The sequence below is a fragment of the Mustelus asterias genome, chromosome 14, assembly GCF_964213995.1.
Source record: "Mustelus asterias chromosome 14, sMusAst1.hap1.1, whole genome shotgun sequence".
Classification (NCBI taxonomy): domain Eukaryota; kingdom Metazoa; phylum Chordata; class Chondrichthyes; order Carcharhiniformes; family Triakidae; genus Mustelus; species Mustelus asterias.
In genome coordinates this window covers 1824931-1844911 of record NC_135814.1, presented here as the reverse complement: position 1 = coordinate 1844911, position 19981 = coordinate 1824931, and the positions used below count along the sequence as shown (strand labels likewise).

The window sequence follows — 19981 nt, the reverse complement described above, 5'->3', positions numbered from 1 at the left end:
CATAGCAATTTATCATCATGACCACAGCAGTAAAGGGGAAGGGATTTTATATATTTAAGTGGTTGCATGATTGCTTTCAGAGTTGGTGCATGATTTAATGGTGATGTCATTGGGGGTTTTCACTGCCTTCCGTCTTAGCTTCATTTTCTGTTCTGTGCAGAAAACATCTCTTTCAATAAATCTGTTGTTATTATGAACCTCCGTGTGCAAACATCTTTCTCTTTTTGTTTAAAATCCACAATCCCTAACATAGTCAGGACATTTACAAAAAGCTTGGAGAAAGAATGAGCTGTTGCTTAGCAACCAGGGGTCACTTTCAGGTAGGAAGTATTTTTGGGTTTAGTTTTGGATAAACCCATAGCAGCTGGAGTTAACAGTGAGAGAGAAAGTGGGTCTCTCTACCCCGCAAGAAGCAGGAAAACCATACAACAGAGTATGGGTAAGAAAGCAAGTCCCAGCGACTGCAGGAAAGCAGAGCAGGAACTGGAATTTGAGCAGGATATTGTTCACTGAAGTTAAAGACAGAATTGGAAAGAGCAGACTGGGTGAAATTGGTTAGAGAAAAGCTCGATATCTGAAGCAATTTAAAAGTCGATGTCCTTATTCTAGTCTTTGCAGCAATACTATTCGGTCAGGGACTTAGTCCCTGAGAGAGACAGAGAGAGAGAGAGAGAGACAGAGACAGAAAGACAGAGAGAGGTAGAGAGAGACAGAGAGAGAGGAAAAACTAGAATGTTCATAGCAAAGGAATACTGAAATTTCACTCCAGGATAAATGAGGGAACTTGTGTTTGGAAGCAGAGGATGTGGGCGAGATCCTAAATGAGTACTTTGCGTCTGTATTCACCAAGGAGAAATACATGGAGGAGAGTGAGATTAGTGTGCAACATGCTAATATGAAAGGGCAGTTTGAGATCAGGAAAGGAGTGATGTTGGGTCTCTTGAGGAGCATTAAGGTGGATATGTCCCCAAGGCCTGATGGGATCTACCCCAGGTCATTGAGAGAGGCAAGAGAGGAAATTGCTGGAGCCGTGATAAAGATCTTTGTATCCTCGCTAGCTACTGGAAAGGTCCCGGAGGACTGGTGAGGAGCTAATGTTCCTCTGTTCAAGAAAGGAAAAAGAGATAATCCAGGAAATTATAGACCATGAGTTTCTCATCGGTGGTTAGGAAGCTATTGGAGAGGATTCTTAGGGATAGGATTTACACTCATTTGGAAAAGCATGGCCTAATTAGGGAAAGTCAGCATGACTTTGTGCTGGGCACGTCATGTCATGTCTTACTAACTTGATTGACTTTCATCGAGGGGGTGATGAAGGTGATCGATGAGGATGGAGCAGTGATGTTGTCTACATGGATTTTCAAGAAGCACTTTCTGTTTGCTCTCTATTTCTGTCTCTGTCTTTGTCTCAATGTCACTCTCTCTCTATCACTGCCTCTGTGTCACTCTCTCTGTCTCTCTCTCTCTCTTCTCTGACTCTGTCTCTCTCTGTCTCTGTCTCTCTCTCTCTGTCTCTCTCCCTCTGTCTCTGATTCTCTGTCCCTGTCTCTCTGTCTCTCTCTGTCTCTCTACCACATTCTCTGTCTCTGTCTCTCTCTCTCTATCTCTCTCTGTGTGTTCTCTCTCTGTCTCTTTACCACACTCTTTGTCTCACTCCCTCCCTCTCTCTCTGTCTCTCTCTCCCTCACTCTCTCTACCACAATCTCAGTCTCATTCCCTCCCTCTCTCTCTGTCTCTCTCCCTCTCCCCCTTTGTCCCTCTCTCTCTCTCTATCCCTCTCTGTGTCTCTCTCTGTCGCTTTACCACACTCTCTGTCTCTCTCTCTCCCTCCCTCCCTCTCTCTCTGTCTCTCTCTCCCTCTCTGTCTCTCTATCTCTCTCTGCGTCTCTCTCCCTCTCTCCCTTTGTCCCTCTCTCTCTCTATCTCTCTCTGTCTCTCTACCACACTCTCTGTCTCTCTCTCTCCCTCCCTTCTTCTCTCTCTGTCTCTCTCTCCCTCTCTGTCTCTCTATCTCACTGTGTCTCTCTCTCTCTCCCTCCCTCACTCTCCCTCTCTGTCTCTCCCTCTCTGTCTCTCTCTCTCCCTCTCTCTCTCTCTCCCTCCCTCACTCCCTCTCTCTCTCTCCCACACTCTCTCCCTCTCTCTCTCCCTCTCTCTCTCTCCCCCACTCTCTCCCTCTCTCTCTCTCCCACACTCACTCCCTCTCTCTCTCCCTCTCTCTCTCCCTCTCCCTCTCTCTCTCTCCCTCACTCTCTCCCTCTCTCTCTCCCTCCCTCACTCCCTCTCTCTCTCCCACACTCTCTCCCTCTCTCTCTCCCTCACTCTCTGCCTCTCTCTCTGATTCTCTTGCTCTGTGTTTCTCTCTGGCGCACAGACTGGGAGAGTGAGAGTGGCTGAAATCTGTCCTTCAGCACAGTAATGCGTTGCTTCACATTTCCGAATGGGTGTCAGTTTTCCTATCGCGGCTCACTGAATATTGGCTGGTTCACAGCTGGGAGCTGCATTTGCAAATGCTCTTCCTTTGCTCTGACCCTGGGAGGAGTGATTTATTCAGATCTTGGGGCAGTGTGAGGATATCTATTTAAAAAGGGCAGCCTGGGGTGAGAGCAGCTTCAGATAGTCGAGTGGGACACAGACGCTCTCTCTCTCTCTCTGACTGTCCGGGATCAGCAGACTTTACAATTTTCTGGAAGGAAAGTTGTTTTATTCAGTGCAATTTTGCAAAGAAAAGTTTTTTTAAACAAAAAAGAAAAATTAAAGCAGGAATTTGAAAGCATCTTTGGAAAGTTTTGGGAACTTTGTGAAAGTTTGGAGCAGGTTTGTTTTTGCCAGTGCAGTGTGCAGTCTACCCCCCTGGACATGTTGGGCTGTTTGGAAGTTGTCTTTGCTTTGTGTGTGAGTTACTGGAGCCGCTCGCAAGCTCTGGGGCCGATGGTGAATTGCCAGCCCTGTGATCAGAAGTCCTGGTCGCTGTGCCAGGCTCACCCTGTGGGCTGTGAGCTGGTCAAGGAGCCAGGCTGTGGCTGCTGTCTAACCTGTGCCCTGGCAGAGGGGCAGAACTGCGGCGTTTACACCGAGATCTGCGGCGTGGGACTGAAGTGTCTGCCTCAACCCCAGGAGGAGAAACCTCTCCACGCCTTACTTCATGGACGCGGAACCTGCAGGTCCGCCAAGAGCTACAGACAGAGCCAGGAGCAGACAGGTGAGAGAGAGAGGGAGGGGGAGAGAGGGAGGGAGGGAATGAGGGAGGGAGGGAATGAGGGAGGGAGAGGGAGGGAATGAGGGAGGGAAGGAATGAGGGAGGGAGAGGGAGGGAGGGAATGAGGGAGGGAGAGGGAAAGAGAAGGAGGGAGGGAATGAGGGAGAGGGAGGGAGAGAGAGGGAATGAGGGAGGGAGAGAGACGGACATAGATGGAGAGGGGAGGGAGGGGAGAGAGGGAGAGGGAGGGAGGGAGGAAATGAGGGAGAGAGAGGGAGAGACGGAGAGGGGGAGAGAGGGAGGGAGAGTGAATGAGAGGGAGGGAATGAGGGAGAGAGGGAGGGAGAATGAGGGGGAGAGGGAGGGCGAGAGAAGGAGGGAGGGAGAGAAGCAGGTGAGTGACAGTGAGTGAAGTTCAGGCTCTCGGAGCATTTTCTGTCATTCCTCCCGGAGAGAAAACTGAACAATTTCCCTTTGGCACAGGGAGCGGAACAGGACTGTGAATTCAATCCCGGGGGGAGACAGAGAGAGGGGGAGAGAGAGACAGAGTCATAGAGAGAGACAGAGATAGGGAGAGAGACAAAGAGAGAGACAGAGAGAGAGAGAGAGAGACAGAGCGAGACAGAGAGAGACACACAGAGAGAGAGAGAGACAGAGGGACAGTGAGACAACGAGAAAGAGACATGAAGAGAGAGACAGAGAGAGAGAGAGAGACAAAGAGAGAAACAGAAATAGAGACACAAGAGAGAGAAAGAAACACACACACACACACACAGAGTGGGACGGTGAGAGAGACAGAGAGATACCCAGATCGAGACACACAGAACCATATCTTATTCAATATTCTCTAGAGAGACAGACACACAGAGAAAGAGAGAGGGAGAGAGAGTGAGAGGCAGACAGAGTGAGAGAGAGATACACAGACACAGAGAGAGATTGAGTTAGGAGTGGAGGAACAGAGAATGAGACAGGAGTGAGACAAAGGGAGGGAGAGAGTGAGACAAGGAGTGGGAACAGAGAGAGACACACAGACGCACACAGGGACACACACAGGGACACACACAGGGACAATCACATAGATAGAATCACTCTGTGTGTTATAATTGAACGGTGTTTGTGTCTCTGGGTTTAATCCTACACCTCATGCCAGCCGAGGGTGCGGGGCCCCTGTCTCTGTCCCTGTCCCTGTCACTGTCCCTGTCTCTGTCTCTGTCCCTGTCCCTGTCTCTGTCCCTGTCTCTGCCCCTGTCCCTGTCCCTGTCCCTGTCACTGTCCCTGTCTCTGCCCCTGTCTCTGCCCCTGTTTCTGTCCCTGTCTCTGCCCCTGTCTCTGTCCCTGTCCCTGTCCCTGTCCCTGTCTCTGTCTCTGTCCCTGTCGCTGTCCGTCTCCCTGTCCCTGTCACTGTCCGTCTCCCTGTCCCTGTCACTGTCTCTTCTCTGCCCCTGTCTCTGTCCCTGTCCCTGTCTCTGTTCCTGTTCCTGTCCCTGTCCCTATCTCTGTCCTTGTCTCTGACCCTGTCTCTTCTCTGCCCCTGTCCCAGTCCCAGTCTCTGTCTCTGTCTCTGTCTCTGTCTCTGTCCCTGCCCCTGTCCCTGTCCCTGTCCCTGTCTCTGACTCTGTCCCTCTCCCTGACCCTGCCCCTGCCCCTGCCCTGCCCCTGCCCTGTCCCTGTCTCTGCCCGTCTCTGCCCCTGTCTCTGTCCCTGTCCCTGTCCCTGCCCCTGTCCATGTCTCTGTCTCTGTCCCTGTCCCTGTCCCTGTCTCTGTCTCTGTCCCTGTCCCTGTCCCTGGCTCTGTCCCTGACCCTGCCCCTGCCCTGCCCCTGCCCTGTCCCTGTCTCTGCCCCTGTCCCTGTCCCTGTCCCTGTCCCTGTCCCTGTCCCTGTCCCTGTCCCTGTCCCTGTCCCTGTCCCTGCCCCTGTCCATGCCCCTGTACCTGTCCCTGTCCCTGTCCCTGTCTCTTCTCTGTCCCTGTCCCTGTCCCTGTCCCTTCTCTGTCCCTGTCCCTGTCCCTGTCCCTGTCCCTGTCCCTGTCCCTGTCCCTGCCCCTGTCTCTGTCTCTTCTCTGCCTCTGTCCCTGTCCCTGTCCCTGTCCCTGCCCCTGTCTCTGTCTCTTCTCTGCCTCTGTCCCTGTCCCTGCCCCTGTCTCAGCAGCTGCATTTCTGTTGGGTAAATGAGTGATCAGATGCTGCACTGAGAGGGAGAGAGAGACATAGATAGTGAGGGAGAGGGAGAGAGACACAGACAGTGAGGGGGAGGGAGAGAGACACAGACAGTGAGGGGGAGAGACAGACAGATAGTGAGGGAGAGAGAGACACAGATAGTGAGGGAGAGAGAGACACAGATAGTGAGGGAGAGAGAGACACAGATAGTGAGGGAGAGAGAGACACAGATAGTGAGGGGGAGAGACAGACAGATAGTGAGGGAGAGAGAGACACAGACAGTGAGGGAGAGAGAGACACAGATAGTGAGGGGGAGAGACAGACAGATAGTGAGGGAGAGAGAGACACAGACAGTGAGGGAGAGAGAGACACAGACAGTGAGGGAGAGAGAGACACAGATAGTGAGGGAGAGAGAGACACAGATAGTGAGGGGGAGAGACAGACAGATAGTGAGGGAGAGAGAGACACAGACAGTGAGGGGGAGGGAGAGAGACACAGACAGTGAGGGGGAGAGACAGACAGATAGTGAGGGAGAGAGAGACACAGATAGTGAGGGAGAGAGAGACACAGATAGTGAGGGAGAGAGAGACACAGATAGTGAGGGAGAGAGAGACACAGATAGTGAGGGGGAGAGACAGACAGATAGTGAGGGAGAGAGAGACACAGACAGTGAGGGAGAGAGAGACACAGATAGTGAGGGGGAGAGACAGACAGATAGTGAGGGAGAGAGAGACACAGACAGTGAGGGAGAGAGAGACACAGATAGTGAGGGAGAGAGAGACACAGATAGTGAGGGGGAGAGACAGACAGATAGTGAGGGAGAGAGAGACACAGACAGTGAGGGAGAGAGAGACACAGATAGTGAGGGAGAGAGAGACACAGACAGTGAGGGAGAGAGAGACACAGACAGTGAGGGAGAGAGAGACACAGATAGTGAGGGAGAGAGAGACACAGATAGTGAGGGAGAGAGAGACACAGACAGTGAGGGAGAGAGAGACACAGACAGTGAGGGAGAGAGAGACACAGATAGTGAGGGGGACACATGTGAATCACGGGGAGTTTGATGTCTGTGCCAGGTGCTAAATTGAACCTGCCAGGGGTCAGAGTTCCGCTAACTCTAGTTTGTGATATTAGCTAGCTGAGAGTTAGAGTAAATCAGTTCTCATGTTCAGGGCTGTGGGGACATTGGCTGTGTCTGTAGCTGTTCCAGCTGTGGTTCTACCCTCAGCTGTTTCATACCCTCTCCAGATGTGCATTAAGCCCTGACAGATGTTTCTGTCTCATCCCCAGCTGTTGGAGAGTACTCCAGCTGTTGAAGGGAGTTGGTCCATCTGATTTAGAAAGGGCCACACGCAGTATTCCCAGAAATGCTCACCAGTCCTGGGATCAGCTTCCTGATTGAAGCTGTGATTCCAGGGAGCAGTGGCTCAGGAGGGCTTTAGGGACCAGGACCCCAATGGGAAACCAAAGGCAGGGCAACAAGGTAATCCCTGCAAACAGCTCGGGCAATGGTGTGTGTCTGGGGGAATGCTGCACTGTCAGAGGGTCAGTGCTGAGGGAGTGCTGCACTGTCAGAGGGTCAATACTGAGGGAGTGCCGCACTGTCAGAGGGTCAGTACTGAGGGAGTGCTGCACTGTCAGAGGGTCAGTACTGAGGGAGTGCTGCACTGTCAGAGGGTCAGTACTGAGGGAGTGCTGCACTGTCAGAGGGTTAGTACTGAGGGACTGCCGCACTGTCAGAGGGTCAGTACTGAGGGAGTGCTGCACTGTCAGAGGGTCAGTACTGAGAGAGTGCTGCACTGTCAGAGGGTCAGTACTGAGGGAGTGCTGCACTGTCAGAGGGTCAGTACTGAGGGAGTGCCGCACTGTCAGAGGGTCAGTACTGAGGGAGTGCTACACTGTCAGAGGGTCAGTACTGAGGGAGTGCTGCACTGTCAGAGGGTCAGTACTGAGGGAGTGCTGCACTGTCAGAGGGTCAGTACTGAGGGACTGCCGCACTGTCAGAGGGTCAGTACTGAGGGACTGCCGCACTGTCAGAGAGTCAGTACTGAGGGAGTGCGGCACTGTCAGAGGGTCAGTACTGAGGGAGTGCCGCACTGTCAGAGGGTCAGTGCTGAGGGAATGCTGCACTGTCAGAGGGTCAGTACTGAGGGAGTGCCGCACTGTCAAAGAGTCAGCACTGAGGGAGTGCCGCACTGTCAGAGGGTCAGTACTGAGGGAGTGCTGAGGGTAGCAGTGGAAGGGTGCATTTCTGAATGGAGGGCTGTGACAAGTGGCGTTCCTCAGGGGTCAGTGCTGGGACCTTTGCTGTTTGTAATATATATAAATGATTTGGAGGAAAATGTAACTGGTTTGATTAGTAAGTTTGCGGACGACACAAAGGTTGGTGGATTTGTGGATAGCGATGAGGACCATCAGAGGATACAGCAGAATATAGATCAGATGGAGACCTGGGCGGAGAGATGGCAGATGGAGTTTAATCCGGACAAATGTGAGGTAATGCATTTTGGAAGGTCTAATACAGATAGGAAATATACAGTAAATGGCAGAACCCTTAAGAGTATTGATAAACAGAAGGATCTGGGTGTACAGGTACACAGGTCACTGAAAGTGGCAATGCAGGTGGAGAAGGTAGTCAAGAAGGTATACGGCATGCTTGCCTTCATCGGCCAGGGCATTGAGTTTAAAAATTGGCAAGTCATGTTGCAGCTTTATAGAACCTTAGTTAGACCGCGCTTGGAATATAGTGTTCAATTCTGGTCGCCACACTACCAGAAGGATGTGGAGGCTTTGGAGAGGGTACAGAAAAGATTTACCAGGATGTTGCCTGGTATGGAGGGCATTAGCTATGAGGAGAGGTTGGAGAAACTTGGTTTGTTCTCACTGGAACAACGGAGGTTGAGGGGCGACCTGATAGAAGTCCACAAGATTATGAGAGGCATGGACAGAGTGGATAGTCAGAAGCTTTTTCCCAGGGTGGAAGAGTCAATTACTCGGGGGCACAGGTTTAAGGTACGAGGGGCAAGGTTTAAAGGAGATGTACGAGGCAGATTTTTTACACAGAGTAGTGGGTGCCTGGAACTCATTGCCGGGGGAGGGAGTGGAAGCGGATACGACAGTGACTTTTAAGGGGCGTCTTGACAAATACATGAATAGGATGGGAATAGAGGGATATGGTCTCCGGAAGGGTAGGGGGTTTTAGTTCAGTCGGGCAGCATGGTCAGTGCAGGCTTGGAGGGCCAAAGGGCCTGTTCCTGTGCTGTAATTTTCTTTGTTCTTGGTTCTTTGCTGCACTGTCAGAGGGTCAGTATTGAGGGAGTACCGCACTGTCGGAGGGTCAGTACTGAGGGAGTGCCGCACTGTCAGAGGGTCAGTGCTGAGGGAGTGCCACACTGTCAGGGTCAGTGCTGAGGGAGTGCTGCACTGTCAGAGGGTCAGTGCTGAGGGAGTGCCGCACTGTCAGAGGGTCAGTACTGAGGGAGTGCCGCACTGTCAGAGGGTCAGTACTGAGGGAGTGCCCGCACTGTCAGAGGGTCAGTGCTGAGGGAGTGCCACACTGTCAGGGTCAGTGCTGAGGGAGTGCCGCACTGTCAGAGGGTCAGTACTGAGGGAGTGCTGCACTGTCAGAGGGTCAGTACTGAGGGAGTGCCGCAATATCAGAGGGTCAGTATTGAGTGAGTGACGCACTGTCAGAGGGTCAGTACTGAGGGAGTGCCGCACTGTCAGAGGATCAGTACTGAGGGAGTGCCGCACTGTCAGAGGGTCAGTACTGAGGGAGTGCCGCAATATCAGAGGGTCAGTATTGAGTGAATGACGCACTGTCAGAGGGTCAGTACTGAGGGAGTGCCGCACTGTCAGAGGGTCAGTACTGAGGGAGTGCTGCACTGTCAGAGGGTCAGTGCTGAGGGAGTGCTGCACTGTCAGAGGGTCAGTACTGAGGGAGTGCCGCACTGTCAGAGGGTCAGTGCTGAGGGAGTGCCGCACTGTCAGAGGGTCAGTGCTGAGGGAGTGCCGCACTGTCAGAGGGTCAGTACTGAGGGAGTGCCGCACTGTCAGAGGGTCAGTACTGAGGGAGTGCCGCACTGTCAGAGGGTCAGTACTGAGGGAGTGCCGCACTGTCAGAGGGTCAGTACTGAGGGAGTGTCGCACTGTCAGAGGGTCAGTACTGACGGAGTGCCGCACTGTCAGAGGGTCAGTACTGAGGGATTGCCGCACTGTCAGAGGGTCAGTACTGAGGGAGTGTCGCACTGTCAGAGGGTCAGTACTGAGGGAGTGTCGCACTGTCAGAGGGTCAGTACTGAGGGAGAGCTGCACTGCCAGAGGGTCAGTACTGAGGGAGTGCCGCACTGTCAGAGGGTCAGTGCTGAGGGAGTGTCGCACTGTCAGAGGGTCAGTACTGAGGGAGTGTCGCACTGTCAGAGGGTCAGTACTGAGGGAGTGTCGCACTGTCAGAGGGTCAGTACTGAGGGAGTGCCGCACTGTCAGAAGGTCAGTACTGAGGGAGTGTCACACTGTCAGAGGGTCAGTACTGAGGGAGTGTCGCACTGTCAGAGGGTCAGTACTGAGGGAGTGTCGCTCTGTCAGAGGGTTAGTACTGAGGGAGTGTCGCACTGTCAGAGGGTCAGTACTGAGGGAGTGCCACACTGTCAGAGGGTCAGTACTGAGGGAGTGTCGCACTGTCAGAGGGTCAGTACTGAGGGAGTGTCGCACTCTGTGATGACGAGACAGAGCCAATTGTTAAATGAAAGCGTCACTGGTGAGGCTGAGAACTTCCAAAAGATCATGCCCCCTCCTCAACCCCGCCCCCAATGCCCCCTCCTCAACCCTGCCCCCCCTCACTCCCTCCCCCCCCCCCCCCAACCCCCGCCCCCAATATCCCCAACCCCCAGCCATGTACCTGCCCGGTGCTGGTCCTCAGATACTGCAGGTTGCAATGTTTCTGCATGGCTGGGTTGCAAAGGGACATTGCACCGACTCCATTCATACAATGGGTTTGTTAACTTGGCCTCATGCTAGACTAACCTCTGTATTCCTGAGCTGTAACCTGCCAGTGTTCCATTTCCGATCCTTCTCTAGTGGCAGTATCAGGTCGCACTGGCTGTGATTCCTCCCATGATCCAATGGCCAAGCACTCTCACTGCAGAAAGGCCACTGACATTTTAGAAAAGATTAATCCCTGTTTTTTCCATGGAAAGCATGATGACCTCATAGAGCTATAGAGTCATAGAGGTTTACAGCATGGAAACAGGCACTTCGGCCCAATCTGTCCATGCCGCCCTTTTTTTAAAAACCCGCTAAGCTAGTCCCAATTGCCCACATATGGCCCATATCCCTCTATACCCATCGTACCCATGTAACTGTCTGAATGCTTTTTGAAAGATAAAATTGTACCCGCCTCTACTACTACCTCTGGCAGCTTGTTCCAGACACTCACCATCCTCTGTGTGAAAAAATTGCCCCTCTGGAGCCTTTTGTATCTCTCCCCTCTCACCTTAAACCTATGCCCTCTAGTTTTAGACTCCCCTGCCTTTGGGAAAAGATATTGACTATCTAGCTGATCTGATCATTATTTTATAGACCTCTATAAGGTCACCCTTCAGCCTCCTACGCTCCAGAGAAAAAAGTCCCAGTCTATCCAGCCTCTCCTTATAACTCATTGTTGAGAGTGGGCTGTATCAGGAACTCACCATGTTTCTGTTCAGTGCTTATTAACCGGTCAGGTAGAGAGAGAGTAACCTTCACCAACAAGAACCCATGGTAAGAAGGCGTGCGCACAGAGTGAATCCTGCCTTTGCTTTCATCAACTGCTCGAATATTTGGAAAATAAATGGGCATAAAACATGGCTGTGCAAACTTGAGAAATCCAGAGTGCACAAAAAACACTGAGGATCACTCACTGTGTAACTGTACAGAGTCACTCTTTATTCAGCAGGGCAAGGATCACTCACTGTGTAACTGTACAGAGTCACTGTTTATTCAGCAGGGTAAGGATCACTCACTGTGTAACTGTACAGAGTCACTGTTTATTCAGCAGGGTAAGGATCACTCACTGTGTAACTGTACAGAGTCACTGTTTATTCAGCAGGGTAAGGATCACTCACTGTGTAACTGTACAGAGTCACTGTTTATTCAGCAGGGTAAGGATCACTCACTGTGTAACTGTACAGAGTCACTGTTTATTCAGCAGGGTAAGGATCACTCACTGTGTAACTGTACAGAGTCACTGTTTATTCAGCAGGGTAAGGATCACTCACTGTGTAACTGTACAGAGTCACTGTTTATTCAGCAGGGTAAGGATCACTCACTGTGTAACTGTACAGTGTCACTGTTTATTCAGGGTAAGGATCACTCACTGTGTAACTGTACAGAGTCACTGTTTATTCAGGGTAAGGATCACTCACTGTGTAACTGTACAGAGTCACTGTTTATTCAGCAGGGTAAGGATCACTCACTGTGTAACTGTACAGAGTCACTGTTTATTCAGCAGGGTAACGGTTAATGCCCCAGGTTGCCAAGTGTGTTCACGGGCTTTTTCTGGACCTGTCTAATGTAATCTTTGACTGAACGCCAAAGCTTTTAAAAATATATATATATTATTTTTAAACTGCTCGAAGCAAGTTTATTTTTACTGCAGTGTTCCATGTTCTCTCTCTCACCCAAAAAATACTTTGTGTGCGTTGTGTAAGAGGTGGAAACCACTCCGATGGAACAGGGATTGAGAAGCCAGTGTGAGTGACAGCATTGTGAGTTGGGTCTGCAATGGGATCCAGTTTATCGCTGCTGTTAATGAGAGGCTTTCTGAAATGTGGAGATGCCGGCATTGGACTGGGGTAAGCTCAGTAAGAAGTCTCTCAATACCAGGTTAAAGTACCTGTTGGACTTTAACCTGATGTTGTGAGACTTCTTACTAAGCTTCCTTCAACACAGACAGGCTGGATGGGGGGGTCGGCAGGGTGGGGGAGCAGTTCGGGGGAGCAGGGTGAGGGTTGTGGGGGAGAGAAGGGTGGGGGTTATGGGGCAGAGCAGGGCAGGGAGAGCAGGGTGGGGTTGTGGGGGAGGGAAGGGTGGGGGTTGTGGGGGGAGAGCAGTGTGGGGGTTATGGGGGGAGAGCAGGGCCGGGGTTGTGGGGGGAGAGCAGGGCCGGGGTTGTGGGGGGAGAGCAGGGTGGGGTTGTGGGGGAGGGAAGGGTGGGGGTTGTGGGGGGAGAGCAGGGCAGGGAGAGCAGGGTGGGGTTGTGGGGGGAGCAGGGTGGGGGTTGTGGGGGGAGAGCAGGGCTGGGGTTGTGGGGGGAGCAGGGCGGCGGGGAGCAGGGTAGGGGTTGTGCGGGGATTGGGGATGGGGGGAGAGCAGAATGTGCTTTGAGTCTCTGCACACCTTGTGAATTCTGTGGGACAGGGTGAGAATATCCACTTTCGAAAGCCAATGGGAAACTGCTGGAATAACAGATTTGTCGTTTCAAAGCTAATGTTTGGGATCTGGTTTCTGCATTTCAGTAATTTACGGATTTTTAATCTTCAATGAATCGATTCTATTGGTCAGTATCAGACACTGTCAGCGTTAGATATCACTATTTTAAACCAATCTGTTGATATCTTTAAGGGGGGGATTCGGACAGTTTTACAAACAGACCCAATTCTCTGGTTAGGCAGAAAAATCAGCAATTTTAGATAAATGAGTCTGCAGAGAAATAAAAAACTCAAAGTCCCTGACAAAACTTTAAAGGAAGTGAGTAACACTGGAATGCGATCACTCACGTAAACTGCTTAGCTTCGATCAATTATTATTGATGAAATGAAAAAGCTTTCAAAATGTAATTAGTTCCACACACGCTGACTCTCACTGGGGTACAGTTCCACACACACTGACTCTCACTGGGGTACAGTTCCACACACACTGACTCTCACTGGGGTACAGTTCCACACACACTGACACTCACTGGGGTACAGTCCCACACACACTGACTCTCACTGGGATACAGTTCCACACACACTGACTCTCACTGGGATACAGTTCCACACACTGACTCTCACTGGGATACAGTTCCACACACACTGACTCTCACTGGGGTACAGTTCCACACACACTGACTCACACTGGGACACAGTTCCACACACACTGACTCTCACTGGGATACAGTTCCACACACTGACTCTCACTGGGGTACAGTTCCACACACACTGACTCACACTGGGACACAGTTCCACACACACTGACTCTCACTGGGATACAGTTCCACACACACTGACTCTCACTGGGATACAGTTCCACACACACAGACTCTCACTGGGGTACAGTTCCACACACACTGACTCTCACTGGGATACAGTTCCACACACACTGACTCTCACTGGGGTGCTGTTGTGCATGGTGATTTTTGAGTGTGAGCAGACACTCTCTGATACATTTAAGGTGCGGAGGGCAGTTGGGGATACGGGACTCTCTTGCTCTCTTGTACACTCTTGGATTCAGCAGCAGCTTTTGCCTGTTGCTCAATGTATGGAACGTGGCGAAACCATTGGAACCTCCCCCCCCCCCCCCCCCCTCCCCTCCCCCCCCCTCCACCTCACTCGATATCCTCTCACCTCCTCCCAGGTTTCTCTCACTGATGAACTCCTCCCTCCGTGCGCTCTCTCTCTGTCCTTTCCGCTCCCACCTCTCTCTGGTCGATAGTTTGAACATTACCGATACTATAATCTCCAGTCTCTCCAGTCACCCAAATCCCTCAACCCTGGGAACATTCTAGTAAATCGCCCTCCGCACCCTCCCCAAGGCCTGGACATCCTTCCTAAAGTGTGGAGCCCAGAATTAAACTCTCTTCTCCCAGTGGAGTCTAACTGGGGATTTATTAAGGGTTTACTATAACCCCTGACCGTTGAACCTATCCACTGTTAATTAAACCTCTGCCCCTTTTCCATTTAGAAATATAGAAAAACTACAGCACAAAACAGGCCCTTCGGCCCCATAAGTTGTGCCGAACATATCCCTACCTTTTAGGCCGACCTATAACCCTCCATCCTATTGAGTCCCATGTACTCATCCAGAAGTCTCTTAAAAGACCCTATTGAGTTTGCCTCCACCACCACTGATTGCAGCCGATTCCACTCGCCCACCACCCTCTGTGTGAAAAACTTCCCCCTAACATTTCCCCTGTACCTACCCCCCAGCACCTTAAACCTGTGTCCTCTCGTAGCAGCCATTTCTACCCTGGGAAAAAGCCTCTGAGAATCCACCCGATCTATGCCTCTCAACATCTTATATACCTCTATTAGGTTTCCTCTCATCCTACGTCTCTCCAAGGAGAAAAGACCGAGCTCCCTCAGCCTATCCTCATAAGGCATGCCACTCAATCCAGGCAACATCCTTGTAAATCTCCTCTGCACCCTTTCAATCTTTTCCACATCCTTCCTGTAATGAGGTGACCAAGCACTTAAACCCAGTGATGCAGATTTCATTCTTCAGTCTAGGGATGGTTAATTCCAATAAAACAGACAAAAAGACAAGAATTCCAAACTCCTGCTTCAGCCCTGCAGGATTTTAATGACAAATTGACTGCTCTAAATTTCCAGTGAGGTTAACAAAGTCTTTTTAAAATATTTATTCCTGGGATGTTGGCGTCGCTGGCGAGACCAGCATTTATTATCCATCTCTAATTGCTCCTTGAGAAGGTGGTGGTGAGCTGCCTTCTTGAAGCCGCTGCAGTCCATGTGGTGTAGGTACACCCACAGTGCTGTTAGGGAGGGGGTTCCGGAATTTTGACCCAGCGACATTGACTTCTCTCAGAGAATGGTGAATCTTGGGAATTCTTTCCCGCAGGAAGCTGTGAAGATCGAGTCCTTGAACATTCCCAAGGCTGAGATCAATAGGTTTATAATCAGTCGGGGAATGAAGGGTTATGGAAATAAGGCAGGAAAGTTGTGTATTGTGTGCAGTTCTGGTCAGCTCACTATAAGAAGGATGTGGAAGCGCTGGAAAGAGTGCAGAGGAGATTTACCAGGATGCTGCCTGGTTTGGAGGGTAGGTCTTATGAGGAAAGGTTGAGGGAGCTAGGGCTGTTCTCTCTGGAGTGGAGGAGGCTGAGGGGAGACTTAATAGAGGTTTATAAAATGATGAAGGGGATAGATAGAGTGAACGTTCAAAGACTATTTCCTCGGGTGGATGGAGCTATTACAAGGGGGCATAACTATAGGGTTCATGGTGGGAGATACAGGAAGGATATCAGAGGTAGGTTCTTTACGCAGAGAGTGGTTGGGGTGTGGAATGGACTGCCTGAAGTGATAGTGGAGTCAGACACTTTAGGAACATTTAAGCGGTTATTGGATAGGCACATGGAGCACACCAGGATGATAGGGAGTGGGATAGCTTGATCTTGGTTTCAGATAAAGCTCGGCACAACATCGTGGGCCGAAGGGCCTGTTCTGTGCTGTACTGTTCTATGTTCTATGAAAGTGGAGTGTTGGATCAGCCATGATCTTATTAAATAGCAGAGCAGGCTCGAAGGGCTGAATGGCCTCCTCCTGTTCCTATTTCTTGTGGTCTTATGAAATGGCAATGTATTTCCAAATCAGGGTGATGTGTGGCTTCCAGGTGGTGGTGTTCCCATTTATCTGCTGCCTTTGTCCTTCTAGATGGAAGTGGTCGTTGGTTTGGAAGGTGCTGTCTAAGGATCTTTGGTGAATTGCTGCAGTGCATCTTGTAGATGGTACACACTGCTGCTACTGAGCGTCGGTGGAGGGAGTGAATGTTTGTGGATGTGGTGCCAATCAAGCGGGGCTGCTTTGTCCTGGATGGTGTCAAGTTTCCTGAGTGTTGTTGGAGCCGCACCCATCCAGGGAAGTGGGGAGAATTCCATCACACTCCTGACTTGTGTCTTGTAGATGGTGGACAGGCTTTGGGAAGTCAGGTGGTGAGTTACTCGCCACAGTATTTGTAGCTCTTGTAGCCTCTCTGTTTATGTGGTGAGTCCAGTTCAGTTTCTGGTCAATGCTACTATCCCCAGGATGCTGACAGTGGGGGATTCAGTGATGGTTACACCATTGAATGTTAAGGTGGTTGGATTCTCTCTTGTTGGAGATGTTCATTGCTCGGCATTTGTGTGGCACGAATGTTACTGCCACTTGTCAGCCTGAGCCTGGATTTGAACACGGGCTGATTCAGTATCTGAGGAGTTGCAAATGGTGCTGAACATGGTGCTTTCTGACCTCGTGATGGAGGGAAGGTTATTGATGAAGCAGCTGAAGATCGGACACTCCCCTGAGGGACTCCTGCAGAGATGTCCTGGAGCTGAGATGACTGAAACCTCCACAACCATCTTCCTTTGTGCCGGGTGTTACTCCAATCAGCGGAGAGTTTTCCCCCCTGATACCCATTGACTCCAGTTTTGCTAGGTTCCACACTCGGTCAAATGCTGCTTGATGTCACACTCACCTCACTTGCTGTTTAATGTTTCCCATTATTTGATTTTTAAATGTCTGAAGTTTGGAATTAGCAGAGTGTCTGCAGCATAGTTTACAATCAGCAAAGCCTTTCCTGCTCAGAGCTGTATGTGTAATGTGATGTTAAATCATCCCTTCAACTGCCCGTCCACATCACTCTCCTGCTCCAATTCAGGAAACATCTCCACCACTGGCAGCCACGCCCTCAGCTGCCTGGGCCCCAGTCTCAGAATCAGAGAATCCCTACAGTGCAGAAGGAGGCCATTCGGCCCATCGAGTCTGCACCGACCACAATCCCACCCAGGCCCTATCCCCATAACCCCATGGCATTCCCCCTGACACTAAGGGGCAATTTAGCATTGGCCAATCCACCCTAACCCACACATCGTTCAGTCTCCACAATTCCCTCCCTAAACCAGTCCAACTCCCTCCTTCAACCTTAAACTCAAACTCTTGACCAATCTGTTGGAACCATTCCTGTGAAGTACCTTGTTAAAGGCACTATATAAATGCAATCTCTTGTTGTCTCATCTCCTTATTGAGATGTTCAGTGATGTCTGGGTGTTCTGTCTGGGGAATAATGGCTTTTCCATTCACACCTCCATCACTAAGCACTAGATGGGGGGCAGTACGGTGACACAGGGGTTAGCGCTGCTGCCTCACAGCGCCAGGGACCCGGGTTCAATTCCCGGCTTGGGTCGCTGTCTGTGCGGAGTCTACACGTTCTCCCCGTGTCTGCGTGGGTTTCCTCCGGGTGCTCCGGTTTCCTCCCACAGTCTGAAAGACGCGCTGGTTAAGGTGCATTGGCCGTGCTAAATTCTCCCTCAGTGTTACCCTGAACAGGCGCTGGAGTGTGGCGACTAGGGGATTTTCACAGTAACTTCATTGCAGTGTTAATGTAAGGCTACTTGTGACACTAATAAATAAACTAAACTAAAGACTGGTAGATCAAATTATATTGTGCAGTATATGAAGGGTGTGAGGGGGAGCGGGGTGGGGTAGAGCTTGTAGAAAAGGAAGGGGAGTAGCAAACAGGTGAAGAGGTGGAAAGAGAGAGTGAGGGCGTTGAGGGCAGGGAGTGAGATACAGAGGGACAGACAAACTCCCTAAGAGGGAATGTGACTGGCTGAAGGAACTGGTTTCATCTGTTGAGCGACACCACCCTCTGGTGGAGAGATACTGAATGGTTGGAGGCAACACAGCACCTGCGTCCAGGGGCCAAAATCATTCTTCTTTCAAAATCTTCCTTCTGAGATTACTTTGCTTTTGGGAGCTACCTTTTGGTTTTTCAGGGAATTATTGAAGGTAAAACCTTCAGGGATGGAAGGCAGAGAGAGAGAATCTGTGTTGGGTGGATTCTGTCACCCACATGCCCTGTGCCTCTGTTTGAACTCTGATCTCACCCTGACACATTTGCCTGTGATTGTCCAGCCTGCAGGGAGTGATCTTCCTACAGGGTTTGAATGAGTTTCAGAGAGAACTTTCCAGAGCTCAGGGGCCCAGGCCGCTGAAGTCACGCACATCCAGCAATGGTTTAATGTTTTATATTAAAAGGCCTATCTTACAGTGCGGCATTCCCTCAGTACTGACCCTCTGACAGTGCGGCATTCCCTCAGTACTGACCCTCTGACAGTGCGGCACTCCCTCAGCACTGACCCTCTGACAGTGTGGCACTCCCTCAGTACTGACCCTCTGACAGTGCAGCACTCCCTCAGTACTGACCCTCTGACAGTGCAGCACTCCCTCAGTACTGACCCTCTCACAGTGTGGCACTCCCTCAGTACTGACCCTCTGACAGTGCAGCACTCCCTCAGTACTGACCCTCTCACAGTGCGGCACTCCCTCAGTACTGACCCTCTGACAGTGCGGCACTCCCTCAGTACTGACCCTCTCACAGTGCGGCACTCCCTCAGTACTGACCCTCTGACAGTGCAGCACTCCCTCAGCACTGACCCTCTGACAGTGCGGCACTCCCTCAGCACTGACCCTCTGACAGTGCGGCACTCCCTCAGTACTGACCCTCTGACAGTGCGGCACTCCCTCAGTACTGACTCTCTGACAGTGCGGCACTCCCTCAGTACTGACCCTCTGGACAGTGCGGCACTCCCTCAGCACTGACCCTCTGACAGTGCGGCACTCCCTCAGCACTGACCCTCTGACAGTGCAGCACTCCCTCAGTACTGACCCTCCTGACAGTGCAGCACTCCCTCAGTACTGACCGTCTGACAGTGCGGCACTCCCCTCAGCACTGACCCTCTGACAGTGCGGCACTCCCTCAGCACTGACCCTCTGACAGTGCGGCACTCCCTCAGCACTGACCCTCTGACAGTGCGGCACTCCCTCAGCACTGACCCTCTGACAGTGCGGCACTTCCCTCAGTACTGACCCTCTGACAGTGCGGCACTCCCTCAGTACTGACCCTCTGACAGTGCGGCACTCCCACAGTACTGACCCTCTGACAGTGCGGCACTCCCTCAGTACTGACCCTCTGACAGTGCGGCACTCCCTCAGTACTGACCCTCTGACAGTGCGGCACTCCCTCAGTACTGACCCTCTCACAGTGTGGCACTCCCTCAGTACTGACCCTCTGACAGTGCGGCACTCCCTCAGTACTGACCCTCTGACAGTGCGCACTCCCTCAGTACTGACCCTCTTGACAGTGCAGCACTCCCTCAGCACTGACCCTCTCACAGTGCGGCACTCCCTCAGTACTGACCCTCTGACAGTGCAGCACTCCCTCAGTATTGACCCTCTGACAGTGCAGCACTCCCTCAGCACTGACCCTCTGACAGTGCGGCACTCCCTCAGCACTGACCCTCTGACAGTGCGGCACTCCCTCAGTACTGACCCTCTGACAGTGCAGCACTCCCTCAGTACTGACCCTCTGACAGTGCAGCACTCCCTCAGTACTGACCGTCTGACAGTGCGGCACTCCCTCAGCACTGACCCTCTGACAGTGCGGCACTCCCTCAGCACTGACCTCTGACAGTGCGGCACTCCCTCAGCACTGACCCTCTGACAGTGCGGCACTCCCTCAGCACTGACCCTCTGACAGTGCGGCACTCCCTCAGTACTGACCCTCTGACAGTGCGGCACTCCCTCAGTCACTGACCCCTCTGACAGTTGCGGCACTCCCTCAGTACTGACCCCCCCCTCTGACAGTGCGGCACTCCCTCAGTACTGACCCTCTG

At 51.7% G+C, this 19981-nt stretch overlaps 2 protein-coding genes across 2 annotated transcripts in view; both read left to right on the top strand.

Annotated features, from left to right (window-relative positions):
- Positions 1–19981, top strand: part of LOC144503448 (natural resistance-associated macrophage protein 1-like) — a 432123-nt gene that overhangs the window by 137779 nt on the left and 274363 nt on the right. The window lies entirely within an intron of this gene.
- Positions 2636–19981, top strand: part of igfbp5b (insulin-like growth factor binding protein 5b) — a 29099-nt gene continuing 11753 nt past the window's right edge. The window contains exon 1 of the mRNA XM_078227745.1: positions 2636–3202. Within this exon, the coding sequence (XP_078083871.1) occupies positions 2860–3202 (343 nt within the window). The 5' untranslated portion in view covers positions 2636–2859. The remainder of the gene's footprint in view (positions 3203–19981) is intronic.